The following is a 13,110-nucleotide window of genomic DNA, read 5'->3' as shown; positions in this document are numbered from 1 at the left end:
GGACCGGTTAACGGGTCTCAATATAAAACTTGTGATTTACAAACAAATTGTTTTAAAGTAAAATAAATGAAACCAACACTGAGCCGAGCTTGAATACAAATGAGATTTCTTTTCGAGTGAGCCATCTCTCTGAACGTTACATGATAAATAGGTTCTATGGGTCGTTAACTCGCGCGCCGGTTTACTTGTAATTTTACTGTTCGATGTTGTCAGTAATATTAATATTACTGGTGACCTATTATCGGGCGGGTCAGATCTCTATGCGGGCCATAGAATCGATTTATTTCATGGGGATCAAGATAAAAACACAGCTCACGGTGGCGACAAAATCGACAACACTAAGATTGTAATACGACCGCGACCGTTACTATTCCACCGTCCGTCAGAGGCGATCGTCACGGCATCACGTTTCAAAATATTGTGATGCTACTTGCGAGCTGTACACAAGTTCATAAATCGACTTTTTTTTTAAATAATAACCAAATTAGACATTACTTCTCTTCAATCAATTCAAAAGATCCTCGCATGAAGTAATTTCGCTCGATCATGTAAAGATTATATTTAATTCGACACATTTATTCATATGAATGATATGGCCTGTATGATGGTCATGTAACACGCGCTTCTCTGATGACCTCACTGCGAAAAAAAGAGCTAATAACTCTAGGGCAGATTATTTAATTTAAATGTGGCGCACCCAAGTTTAACTCGACTCGTAAGGTCACGACTTTGTATTATAGCATGAATATCCTCGCTCATGGTGTGGCATATGGAGGGACAGATGGGAGATGATTCCACGTCGAATTCCTATCAAATAAGATAAAAGGCATATGGTATGATTTCCACATACAGCTTAACCTGTCACGGAAACCCGATAGAGGATTTTTCCCGTCACTTTCGCTCAATTGATCGTATGTCACAATGTCTGACAACACAGAACTCTATGTGAAATTAAACAGGAAGTTTCAATTTAACGCCAATTCATATGGAATGATACTGGCATAAGAGGAACCGGACGCGTATCCACGGTCAAAAAAAAAGTTTAAAATTTCGTCTATGGCCTCTCGCTCTTCCTACCTGCCTAGTTAACAAATGTCACGTTTTTCTCCAGATGGTCTGACTTGTGCAAGCGGCTTGGGAGTTTGTTTGATCAAACATTACGAGACGGTAAGATATTTGAAGCGAGCCGCTAAATAAAATGCAAATAGTACTCCAAGCTCCGAATGTCCGTTCGAAAACTTAGTGTAAACTGAAGACAATATAAACTAGCAAATAGGCGCAGCTGAGATACAATTAAGATGTCTGTTATACTTGAAATCGCGATTTGAGAGCGATCTGTAAATAAATAACAGGTGATTACAATATCTGATCACGAACCCGGCCGGCCTCTTCGCTCTAATCGCAATATTATGAGAACGAACTACAAAGGAGATTGCAGAGTGCGTCTAATAAGAGCAGTCTAACTCGGACAAAAATCCGACTTCATAATTAATTAAAAATGAACTATTGAACGATGTAATCGTCCCACGCGGCCGCTCGTTATAATCATCAAGTATTCTTATCGTCATCGATTCTGTCAATTTTGAATATTGAATCCCGGAATTTCTTTCTACAGCTAGTTACTAACCGAGATGCCTTCAACTGGCCTTCACGTGGATTATTGGAATTTGTTAGTAACATCGAACGGATTTGATTTATGGGAGCAGGGCTGCTACTTAATGTTTCTTTAATGATATATTGATTTTTACTCTGAATACAAAATGAATACGATGTTTTTATTTACGATACCTAAACAATTTGACAGCGTGAGCTCGATCAACGCAAATGTTCGATTTAATGCGTCGAATGAGAAATGATCGTTGGTTGGTTATTAATCATGTATCATGTTTTATAGGAGTAAAGTTTAACACTTACCGGCCACGTGAAGTCGAACGGGAAGACGATAGGGTTAGTGAATCCTTCCACGTTAAGATTCGGCACATCCAATGAGTTTCCCCCGAGTACCGGAGTAGTGATGTCACCGAACGTACACGGTGATGTCGTGTCGATGTTAGCTTGATATATTTTGAGGCACACTCGGAATTTAGTCCTGCACGGCGCCAAACACGGCGCGTCACTACTTGAGGAACCATCACAGCACTGCCCACTACTTAACCTACCCAATGAGTTCGTAAAACTTTTTATCCTAAGTTCGAAGGAACCAGACGTCAGCACCTGAAAATAAAAAATACAATTTTAAGTTCTGCCTTCAAGCGTCTTCATCGAAACAATTCATTCGTGACGCGACAATATAAAAACAAATAAAAGTCTCAGCGCTCCCTAAGATGTAATTCTAAAAATAAACTATTTGCACAACTGTCCGAGAGATCGATCTCGTTGAGATATTAACGGTTTTACTGGACAGCTATATAGGTCGTTTAAAATTGGGGTTGGCTGCTCACGTGGGGCGCCTGGCGACACCCCTAGCGCGATTCGAATTTCGAATTCTGTTTCATAATGACTTATTTTCAACTCGTTATCAAAATGTCAAATTTTCAAACCCCCAGCTTTGTTTTAAACGATATTTTTTGTTGTCATTGTTATGAAGAATCGATTTAGCGTTGACAGACACGTAGACGTCGAAAAAAGCTGAATAGTTCGACTACTTTTTTTTTCTTTATATGAATAATAATAGCGCACTGCCCTCTAGGGTAGCAACCCTTGCATTAATGAAAGAATGCGCAGTTGGCCGCGATGCATGTGGGATTAACTAGTTCCAACTCCAAGTAATGCGTTAGGGAATAGTAGTATATTTATAAATACCACCTTGCTTAAGTTTAACTCGCTTAATGTGTATCAATTATAAAGTTTTTTTTTTTACGAGGAATCATATTTCCTTATATATTATGTCTTGAGTTTAAATTCGAAAGTAGACGTCCGATGGAAGTAATTATAAGGCATCGGAAGGAAGTGGTGAGCTTTAAAGCTTTAAAGCGATCATGTCTCGGCGAATCATTATTATACAGTTACCCATAAAGCAGTGAATGAGATTGGTATACCTTTGAATTTTAACATAATTTCTATTTTCTCATACGTTACGTTACATCATGCAGATGATTTTTTTTTACGTAATATTTTGCGCTCTCTCGGTCTAAATCATTCATCTTTTTTTTTTCTTCATCATTTTGTAGCGAGCTGTTCTATTTTAAGTGTGTCTATAATAAATTGCCGGTATATAAGTTTATAATTTAAATTATTATTTATGACTGTTTATACTGCGCTAACATGTAATATTTAAAACACCCTATGCATTAAAATTCATCTCATTCACAGGTAATTAGTATATAAATATACTATGAGATAAGCAAAGCAATTATAAAGCTTAAGTAATACTTGATAATAAATAATCTTATTACCCCGAACAATAACGCTTTCCCACGCACACTGAACTTCATATCTGAACTTGTCAAAAGTTAACAAAAAAATGAAAATAAGGAACAATGAACTATTCAAATGATGTCTTATCTAGCGACGGTAGGTCTGTAGATTTTAAAATTTAACCACAATTTAAACAAAGAACGATGAAAAAAAGACACCAGATTTCAACCAACTTCCTGCCAAGTTGATAGGGGTTGTTTCTGAACGCGCAAAACATCTCCCCTCTCGTTTAAATAAGAACTAAAGACCGGGACAGAGAATTAACATCCACGTGGTAAACGCCAGGTAGGAGCGGAACATAAAAAAGTGCACAAAAAAACCTACGGGCACTCTAAACATCCCCTTTTTTATCAAAGTTGATGTATTGTTTATCAAACTTATAGTAGCATCGGCTGTAGCTTACTGGTTATCAATAAATTAATTTGTGATTTAAAAAATAAAAGAAAAATAAACGACCCGAAAAGCTGGCAACATTTATGAATGATTGAATGAAACTTGATTAAAACCTCTAAAGAATGTATTGTGTTGTTGTGTGCGGTCTACGTTAAGCCCGAGGCGCACCACAGATTAACAATTAAATAATACTTACGGACTACCGAATAAGTTATATTTTATAATGTCTTCGGGCGATTTAACGCGATGAACGTCTGAGTGATGTTGTTTGAATATAACTTTAAAAAAATAATAGTTGACAACTATTATTTTTTTAAATTTAAATCGCGTTTTCGTTTGGAATATGAAATTAAAAATTTTAAAATATAAAATCGATTTATATATTTACAAATTACAAATCTGAATTGAGTAATGAATAGCTTGTACCTAATTTATTGAACGTACGACTTAACATTTAATGCATTCGACGTTAGAATCGTGAACATCAATATTGTTTTTTTTACTCCGCTTTGAATGGAAAGTAACACTGGCATGTAACATTAATTGCGCCGGCGCGGGCTTCAAGAAAATCCAAATTGATTTTGAGCACCTAATCGTCGACCTCGCAACATCTCAGTTAATATATCGCTTTACATTAATTCAAATCATTTTAATTGCAGCGCAATATGCTTGTAATGTACAACATTATTTAAAACGAATTGTTATGACTAAATGATTTAATGCATTTGACAAAATATCAATTATGATACGTCTTAGCTACGTCGGAGTCGTTTTTAAATAAGGTATGTTTTCTTTTACATAAAATAAAGATAATTTGTTACATCCAGTTAAGGAGCTATAATGCGAACAGCATTGTATGTTAGCCAGAGTAAACACTCGTTCCAGTCGGCAGGTTGAGCGCTGTCTATAAATAGCACAAATAATGAAACACAGGGGAATGTTTTTCATCTCGACCGTTATACACACGCGAAATGTGTTAAAATAAACACCCAAACAGTCTTTTAATAGCGCGACGATGTGGCCAGTGCATCAAATTCGCAATTCGAAATTTATATTTGGAATCGTCACTCGGTATGATTTTTTTTTCATGTTTATGTTCTATCTTACGCGTGTCGTAAAATAAACGGTTTATTAATAATTTAACGTCTCGACCTTTCTAAAAACCTAATGTTGCCATGTAATAGCATTGCTAATTGATCACTGTTAAGAAAAGTGACATTATACGAAGGGGAGAAGCGATTATGTGACAAAAGGCATACAGTTTCAAAGAACGCCTTGGCGCAGAAAATAAAAGGACACACGTCTTAAAGCGAACAAAACGTTCAGAAATTCGACGTTTGCGCGACAAAAGTTGCAATCTCTTTGTTCGACTGTTAATTCCTGGCAGCTGCAGCGGAATAAAAGAAAAATTCAATCTAACAGTCGAACTCTAAATTAGCGGGGAATCATGGGTACGAGTAATAGGTACGTGCTCGCTAGATTGCCTAGAACTTATATGGAAAGCGAATAATAAGATATTTTGCGGTTATTTAAGCATTGCACAAGGGAATTGAGATTTCGTGCGTCGATGTACGTTATGATCGGATGAGAGTGAATTCGTGTTCTTGTATCTTAAACCAGATCTTGTTCAAATTGTTACTGGGATTATACGTGTGAATTTTTCTACGGCGATATAGATACGGCGGAACGGAACTTATTAAAATAGTTTCGTGCGTACGATACGATTGTAAAGAATTTTAACAAGTTAGAAAAACACTTTAATAAGATTTAAAAAAAAACAAACACAATGTTATTGTATACGTAATGCTGTCTGGAAACCTTTACGTCAATTGCTCGGAGTTAGGTGAAATTACTTTTAATGCACTCGCTATCATACTGCGAGTGTAATTTGTTGCAACGTTATGAAACGTAAGTAGGATTGGCTAAATTTACAATTTATGTCGTTTAGGTAACAAATCGCGTGTATTCCGTTACATTATGTCTATCGACTGTGACTTAATAATAGCGTCTTCGTCTGCTTACTTAACAGCCGTTAGACTAAACTGTATTAAATTCAGCTTTTAAAAGTACTTCATAAATCATAAATGATTGTATTCCCTTAGTAATAACCAATTACAAAAGATTGTTTCAAACAATACCAATTATTTTTTATTTGTTCATGACTGTCGTCTCCTGGCCTTTCTAGCACCTACGTTACAAACGACTCATCTTTTAGCGCTTAAAGCAATACGCAGAAGTTGCTGGCATTTGACACAATTACCCAATTCGGAGTTGAATAATTTTCACAGACTGCTAAACAATAGGACTTTACGTAACTAAATGGTTATTCATATGTCACGAAATGTGTACAGATAAAAAAAGATTTTTAATAAAAAATGTTATGGCAGAAAATATTTTATATGATTGCGATTCATTGTTAGTGGCGATCCTTGTTTATTTCGAGGTACGAGCTAAGCTATGCGTGTGTTTATAAATAATGCATAATATTGACTTCCCCAAGCATCCAGTTCGGCGACATTGCGTAATCTGATCAATGATCCTGTCCGCCATGTTGTTTTTTTTTTCGCGCTCTGCGATCGGGAATCAATTAAACGTCCGGTCGGGATCGAACGGAGAAAGAAATAAAATTATTTTAAATACGGTTGTAATGAAAGAGATAATGCTCGTCAAGAATACAATAGAGCGTGACTCCCGCTTGAGAGGCATAATGAATTCGTCATTTGTCAATGTTCGTTTGACAGATGTTAAGATTAAGCAGTTTAATCTTGCAGATAGAACTATGATGGCATTCTTTCAATTTAATTCTTATTATTTTAAAGTTACGAACATTAGCAATAAAATAGTCACGTTAAATAATTTAACAGTAACTTTAGCCTTTATATAATGCACAGCTTACAATCGAACAATTATAAACTCTCATCATAAATGAGACGAAATATAAAGTTTCTCATAGTTAAGACGTTAAAAACCAACGATTACACGGATTTCGTACGAGTTCTCTCATAATTGAGTCGGTTCTCATAGAACAAAACCGCTTCGGACAATGGACGAAATTATAACAGGGTTAAATACCTTCACATACTTATATGCTTATTGTGGCTAACATGACATATGACGATTAATTATTATTGTATTGTTGTGAAAACGTTAGGGAAGAAATTACTGGATTTAAGGCGAACCAGCCTATTAAAGTAATATTCGGTAACTACTGGGAATTAGAGTGAAACTATTGAAATATCTCGTTTTGTTAATATTTTGTTGGTATGGAGTACTTAAAGACATGTCATTTATAACTATCGTAATTTTTGCGAACTACCTATTATTTCGCAGATGACTTGACATTTGGGAGACGTATATTCATGCACGAGCGCTTTCATTTTGTTTCCAACCTCAAATAACTGTAGAATATTTATTCCGTTTAGGGCAATAAACATACCAATTAAGCGAGCTATTTTACCGAATGTGATAACTAACTCGTCCCAAAAACGAACTCTACTCGTCAATGTGGTCAGTTCAAATTCATGTGCACGAGTAAATTATGAAAAAAAGCAGATGTTAGGGTTCTTTAAGAGTAGCCATTAATGTCGCACCTGCTTGCAATGTGGGCCGAGCGACCACATACACACTTCAAGAATATCACGTTAAGAAATATAACCGATTATATCACGAATCGTACGCAACCGATACCTACAGGCCAGCAGCGTTTCATACGAGCTGTCATGCTGTGTCCTAGATAACCGGCAAGTAGCCGAACAATCTCGATATTAATACGGCAATGTCGCAAACATAAAAATAATGTTGTTCTGTATGTCGAACCGTAATGCACTCACACGAATGCTACACTTTAATATATTTGAAACGATATCTTAACTGTTTTATGCCTATTTAAATTGTTAAATTATACAAGTTAAAAGTTTCATCCTTGATAGAATAATTGGGGATGCGAACGAACTTAGCCTTCGCCGAATTATTTATAATAAATGGAAATTGAGATTATTCGGTTGCGGTTTTGGGCAGACGTGTTTCCGATGCCGCTTCCGATCGAGTGGAGCGATCACGCGATCACAAGACGGCCGGATAAGTTTATTACTATGCACATTAAAAAAAAAAGGAAAAATGCGAACATCGATTCCTGCGGATGTATCGAGATCACAAGAATCGAGTTGACCGATCTGGACAATTACATCAATGCATCGCCGCACAGGACAAACCAGTTGGTAGTGTGTACTTTTTACTAACAAAACAAGCGCACTTCATTCATAATGCATTTTCGTACTTAAATTGCAAACTTTGTATAACTATATTCCATTAACAAATCTACGAAAACCTATCTACTTCATTTTACGTTTAAATGTTAAACTTGACTAATGTGATACCAAATTTGGACGGAATGTTAAGAATTTCAAGAGTTTTCGTTTTATTTCCGTTTGAGCTTTATCGCTTTATTTCGACGACGATTTTAAACAAAAAGTCGAATCTCTTTAAGTAGCATTTTACACAAAAAGCGTAACGAATTGAATTACAAACTAGAAATGTTTTTATCGATCTCAGTAATAGGTACCTTAAGGTTTTAATGAATGTCGACGCCTGGAGTCAGATAATTGCACCTTTACATGACATAAAAAATATAAAACAGTTAAGGGCAGCGGAAAGTGCACGAAAATCACACGATAATTCAAGATCAATACTCAGAGCACCGGTTACACGGACAAGTTTGATATCGTATATGTATTAATAAAGTGTATTTGTGTTGGTAATAATAACGGTGCTTATGCGAACATATTAATAAATAAGTAGTCGTTGTATGCGCGCGCGCATGGGGTATAGATCCCTCAGCGAATTGTTATTGGACACCAGTTAATGCGGGAGAAGTCAACGCGTAAAACAAAATTATTACAAGGGATCGCTCAAGCTAGTAACGTTTTTAGCTTCAATTCAGTTCAGTTTCTATTGTATTTGTAAAATGACTTATTCGAATATTTATATCATACAACAGACGTTTCACTGACTAAATTTATAAGTAATGAAAATAAATTATTTACACTTAATAAAATTGATAGTCTTTGAAACGGTTTTAAATAGTTTTATAATCTGTTGCAAGCTTGTTTATCTTCGATTAAATGAAATTACTGAATTGAAAGTTTTCGAGCTGAAGTTAGTTTATGTTGCATACATTTTGACAAGTCATTAAAATTGAATTGAGGTGTTTAAACCTAGAATGTCACTTACTAGAAAATATATCTGATTAATAACCTCGTATGTTACTACCCTTAACATTGCGTGGCGACAACCTTGACCGTTTATAGGCCACTGACCTCCAATACACGAATATATCGTACAAATATTTATTTGAATTTTAAAACATACTTATTACCCTAACAAACAATTATCCTCTGTTTAAATTTTTACGTTAAAGTAGACCAAACTACTAACCCTGCCCGAAATATCACGCCTTGAGTGTAAAGACTTAACTCGTCTGCTGTAGCTATTCCCGTCCATGCATGTATCGCAGATTAGTCCTTTTTGGAATCGACTTCATCGCGAAGCCTCGGTATGCATCTAATTTTAAACGAAGAGGCTCGCGACCTAGCTGACCCCACGCCGGCCGTATTAAAACCTGAACTTTCTTTATAACTATGTACAAACTATGTTTGCTCGGTAAACCTATCGAACACACACAACCGCCTCTTCGGACTGGCTCGGGCCCGGTCACGACTCGCGGGCCTAACCTACACCCTCTCCTATCCAGGACGATCTAGGGGCCTCGAGAGCCGGCACACTCGTGGGAAAGTGCCCGTCGTGACGGTGCGGCCTCCGTTGCAAATCTACCACCGACGTAAGTTCGATTTGCAATTGTCTCGATTACACTGATTCGAAACGTAAACAAACAGGGATTCGCGGTTTTGAGTGTCGATGTCAGTCAGTACCTGGGGCAGAAACCCTAGCAGGGCGATGAGCACCGTGGGGGCGCGCATATTGGCGCGTCCACTACCGGCGCCTGAGCATATACGGGATCCGAAGCCCGTCAGCAATCGACGGTGGAAGAGTAATCCATCACACGCACATGTCTGCACTGAGTTTCACTGCAAGTCACACAACACTAGACTTAAGAGGTGTCACTGGTCGCGCTCATCGGCTTCGGGAACCGGTCGCGGTGTATCGTGCACTACGTTCGAAACGCGCGCGTGCGGCCGGCTTGTAGCAGCCGTAGTGACATGTATTCGCGGCGGTGCGTGACGGCGGACTGAGGCTGAGGGCGGGTGGAAGCCGCGGTGCGGGCAAGGCACACCTGGCGACGACGCGGCGCCGCTAGATGGCGCTGCGAGGCGCATCTGCCGCTCTGGGCTCCCCGCGTACCTCGCCCCGCAATCCCTCAACCAGAAAATATACGGAAAACAGCCGTCCGTCTTTTGCTAAACGTCTTGGACACGTGCTCGTAGTAAAACCCGTATAAAAACTTTTAAAAAAAAATCACTATGCTATTATTTATTAAGCAAATATTGTGATTTGTTTTGTAATGATATATTATAAATATGCATCACATTTAATTTCCAGAACCAGGGTAAAATATGTATTTTGTTATATATTAAAATTTCGATATTAATTATTACAGGACGTCATTTGTTATTTAGGACAACACGTTCCTACAATTAAAATAAAATGTTATAATTTGTTTGAATTACTAGAGACCAGTATTTATTGAATGAAAATATCAAACTGTAAAAACTTTAAATGGAATTTCATAAAACTGTGTTAAATAGATAAATTGATTATTAAATATAGGTAAATTTTCTAGTTGTTTTTTTTTTGTCTTAGCATTCAAGATAAATAACCGATACGAATTACGAAACGATATAATAAAATGAATCCAGTTGTATTACTCCTCTACCTCCTAAACTTTTGTTAGTTTCAAAAAATATAATAAGTGGAATCAAATTTTAATTTTATAATATTTCGATTAATTACGAATTGCGTGCTAGTGGTCCGTTCACGTATGCAAATTTTTAAATCTTCACAATTCGCAGCTGCTCTTGCGATGCGTTTCGGAGTGATAAACATATTCATGAAGGGTGATTACAGGTTTTTTTTTTTTAAATAGTCCCGGGGCTAATTCGAATGTGGTAGCATTGATTGATCCTAACGTGCTACATGTGCACGCATAGATAAAAAAGTATACGTTTTAGACCTTTTTTTTTAAAGATATTCCTCTCATAATTAGTTTAATTATAAACTGTGATACAATTAAATTTGTATTTTTGCAAATTATTATTTATCTCAGATGTCTATTAATTTTTTAATATTAATATTTATTGGTTATATACTAAATTTGTTAATTAATTATGTGCATCTTATTTTAATTTGCTAATATAATATAGATATGAGTATATAAAAACAAATATAGGTAATTTGTATGTAATTCGTAATCATAGAAACTTTATTATTTTTAATGTTTGTCATAGAGCTAATATCATTATGCCTAACCGCTACAGTTTTATTGGTCGTTTAGGCCACGCCTACACTTTGTAGGTAAAATGACGCGGTGTACAATCATGCATTGACTTTTCTATTGTGTACGGCGGGCTAAAACTTGACACGTACTGTAATAAAAATGTTTATTATTTAATTCAAAGAATGCGGTGTGACACAATTGTATCCTTATTTTTTTGGGAACTGTTCACATCATGTTGAATATAGTAAAGATCTGTTAAAACTTATTATAAGTGTAAAGAATCTTGCTTAAGCGAGTTAAACTTAAATTTTAATTAGTTATAGTTATAGCTTAAGGCAGAAATGTTTACTGCGGTCATAAAACTCATCATTATGTCTTCAACTCCAAACCTACTTGTTCATTAATATTTGATTAAAACGAGTTCATTTGTCATAATTCAAATGTCGATAGTGCAAAAAGACAAAATAAAATTGCCATAATAATAACGGGAATTCCAATACTAATATTAATTAAACACGCAACAGGTAAAACGGTTTCAATAGAATTTATTTCATGTAAAGTCTAAAGAAAAAACTAGTTTAAGGCTGCTATATTAGACCACACCTTATACTGCGTTCAATGACCAGCTAGAATTTTTTTTTAATTTGAATTGATGTTTTCATAAAATCATGAGTTTTAATTGTATAATTAATTGAACAATAGCCGTGTTTGGAATTTCAGAATATTAGATCACGTTAAAAAACTCAATTATATTTAAGAATAAAATGATGAGCTAAAATTAATTAAATTTAATAAGTAACTACTTTATAACCTTAATTGACTCCGAATTTATGATTTAATTCCTAATATTTAAATTTTTATTATAAGTCTATAACACAATGTTCCTGTACGTTGAGATTCTTCGATTCCCGCCATTTTTATCTTAGCCAGTGCTAATTATGTAATATTTCTTAAAAGGAAATATTGATCAAAAGATATAGATAACGAATTCGTTATTACGAAGACAAGGTGTATTTTAACGTTACTTACTAATGGAGCAGGATTACAAATGATTAAATTTTAATCATGCAAATGGGTAGATGTAAAAACGCTCGATGATAATAATTTGACTTAGCAGTTTAAAAAAAAAGAAATTGCTTAACTATTAATGATTTTTATCGATTACTCTTTAATAAGTTGGAATAATAAAAATATAATACATTTAACAATAACAAGTTAACTCTACTCTCTGGTTTTACCCGCGTTCAATTCTCAGTAGCAGTTTCTCCGTGCCTCGGAAAGCACGTAAAATCGTTAATCTTGCGCCTGAATTTTTTTCGATCGTGGCCGGTCGTCCCATGTAATTTTGAGAGCGCATATGAGCTAGTACATACATTAGCCCTATAATTAATCCCGCGTTAAGGCTAGGTTCCCTCCAGATTAGCTATTGTGACTGAAATCGGCCAGAAGGGCATCATCATCATCGTTTTGCCATCTTGATTGACTTTATGGTTTCGACTTTGCTACTTCAGTAAACGTAGTTATAAAATATTTCTTTACAAACATACTGTGATGCTAATCACTAAGTAGTAAATTATAAATCAAATCGGACTGGTTCCGAAGTTAAGCGCTTTTAATCATAAAAAGACTCCAGCTATATAATATAAATATCGATTAAAAAGAGCATATCGAAGACTCAAGTAAATCATTTTTTTATTATTTTTCTTTAACGAATCGGAAGGTATTTAAGTTTTGATATTACTCGATACATCAGATTATCTATCTTATCATATAAAACTATCTAAGCAAAATTAAAAAAAAATCGAAATATTTTACACGCGACCCAAAAGAGAGTAATGTTTATTAGGCAA

The 13,110-nt window shown here is 35.5% G+C and overlaps 1 protein-coding gene across 1 annotated transcript in view; it reads right to left on the bottom strand.

Moving 5' to 3' along the window:
- The window catches only part of LOC125071458 (neurogenic locus protein delta), a 30,210-nt gene extending 20,157 nt beyond the window's left edge, over positions 1-10,053 (bottom strand). Inside the window, exons 1-2 of the mRNA XM_047681715.1 lie at positions 9,738-10,053; positions 1,915-2,214 (exon numbers count right to left, since the gene is read on the bottom strand). Of these exons, the coding sequence (XP_047537671.1) occupies positions 1,915-2,214; positions 9,738-9,785 (348 nt within the window). The 5' untranslated portion in view covers positions 9,786-10,053. The remainder of the gene's footprint in view (positions 1-1,914; positions 2,215-9,737) is intronic.
- Positions 10,054-13,110: the final 3,057 nt, after the last annotated feature.

The sequence above is a fragment of the Vanessa atalanta genome, chromosome 19 (assembly GCF_905147765.1).
Source record: "Vanessa atalanta chromosome 19, ilVanAtal1.2, whole genome shotgun sequence".
NCBI lineage: Eukaryota > Metazoa > Arthropoda > Insecta > Lepidoptera > Nymphalidae > Vanessa > Vanessa atalanta.
This window is presented reverse-complemented; position numbering and strand designations above follow the sequence as displayed.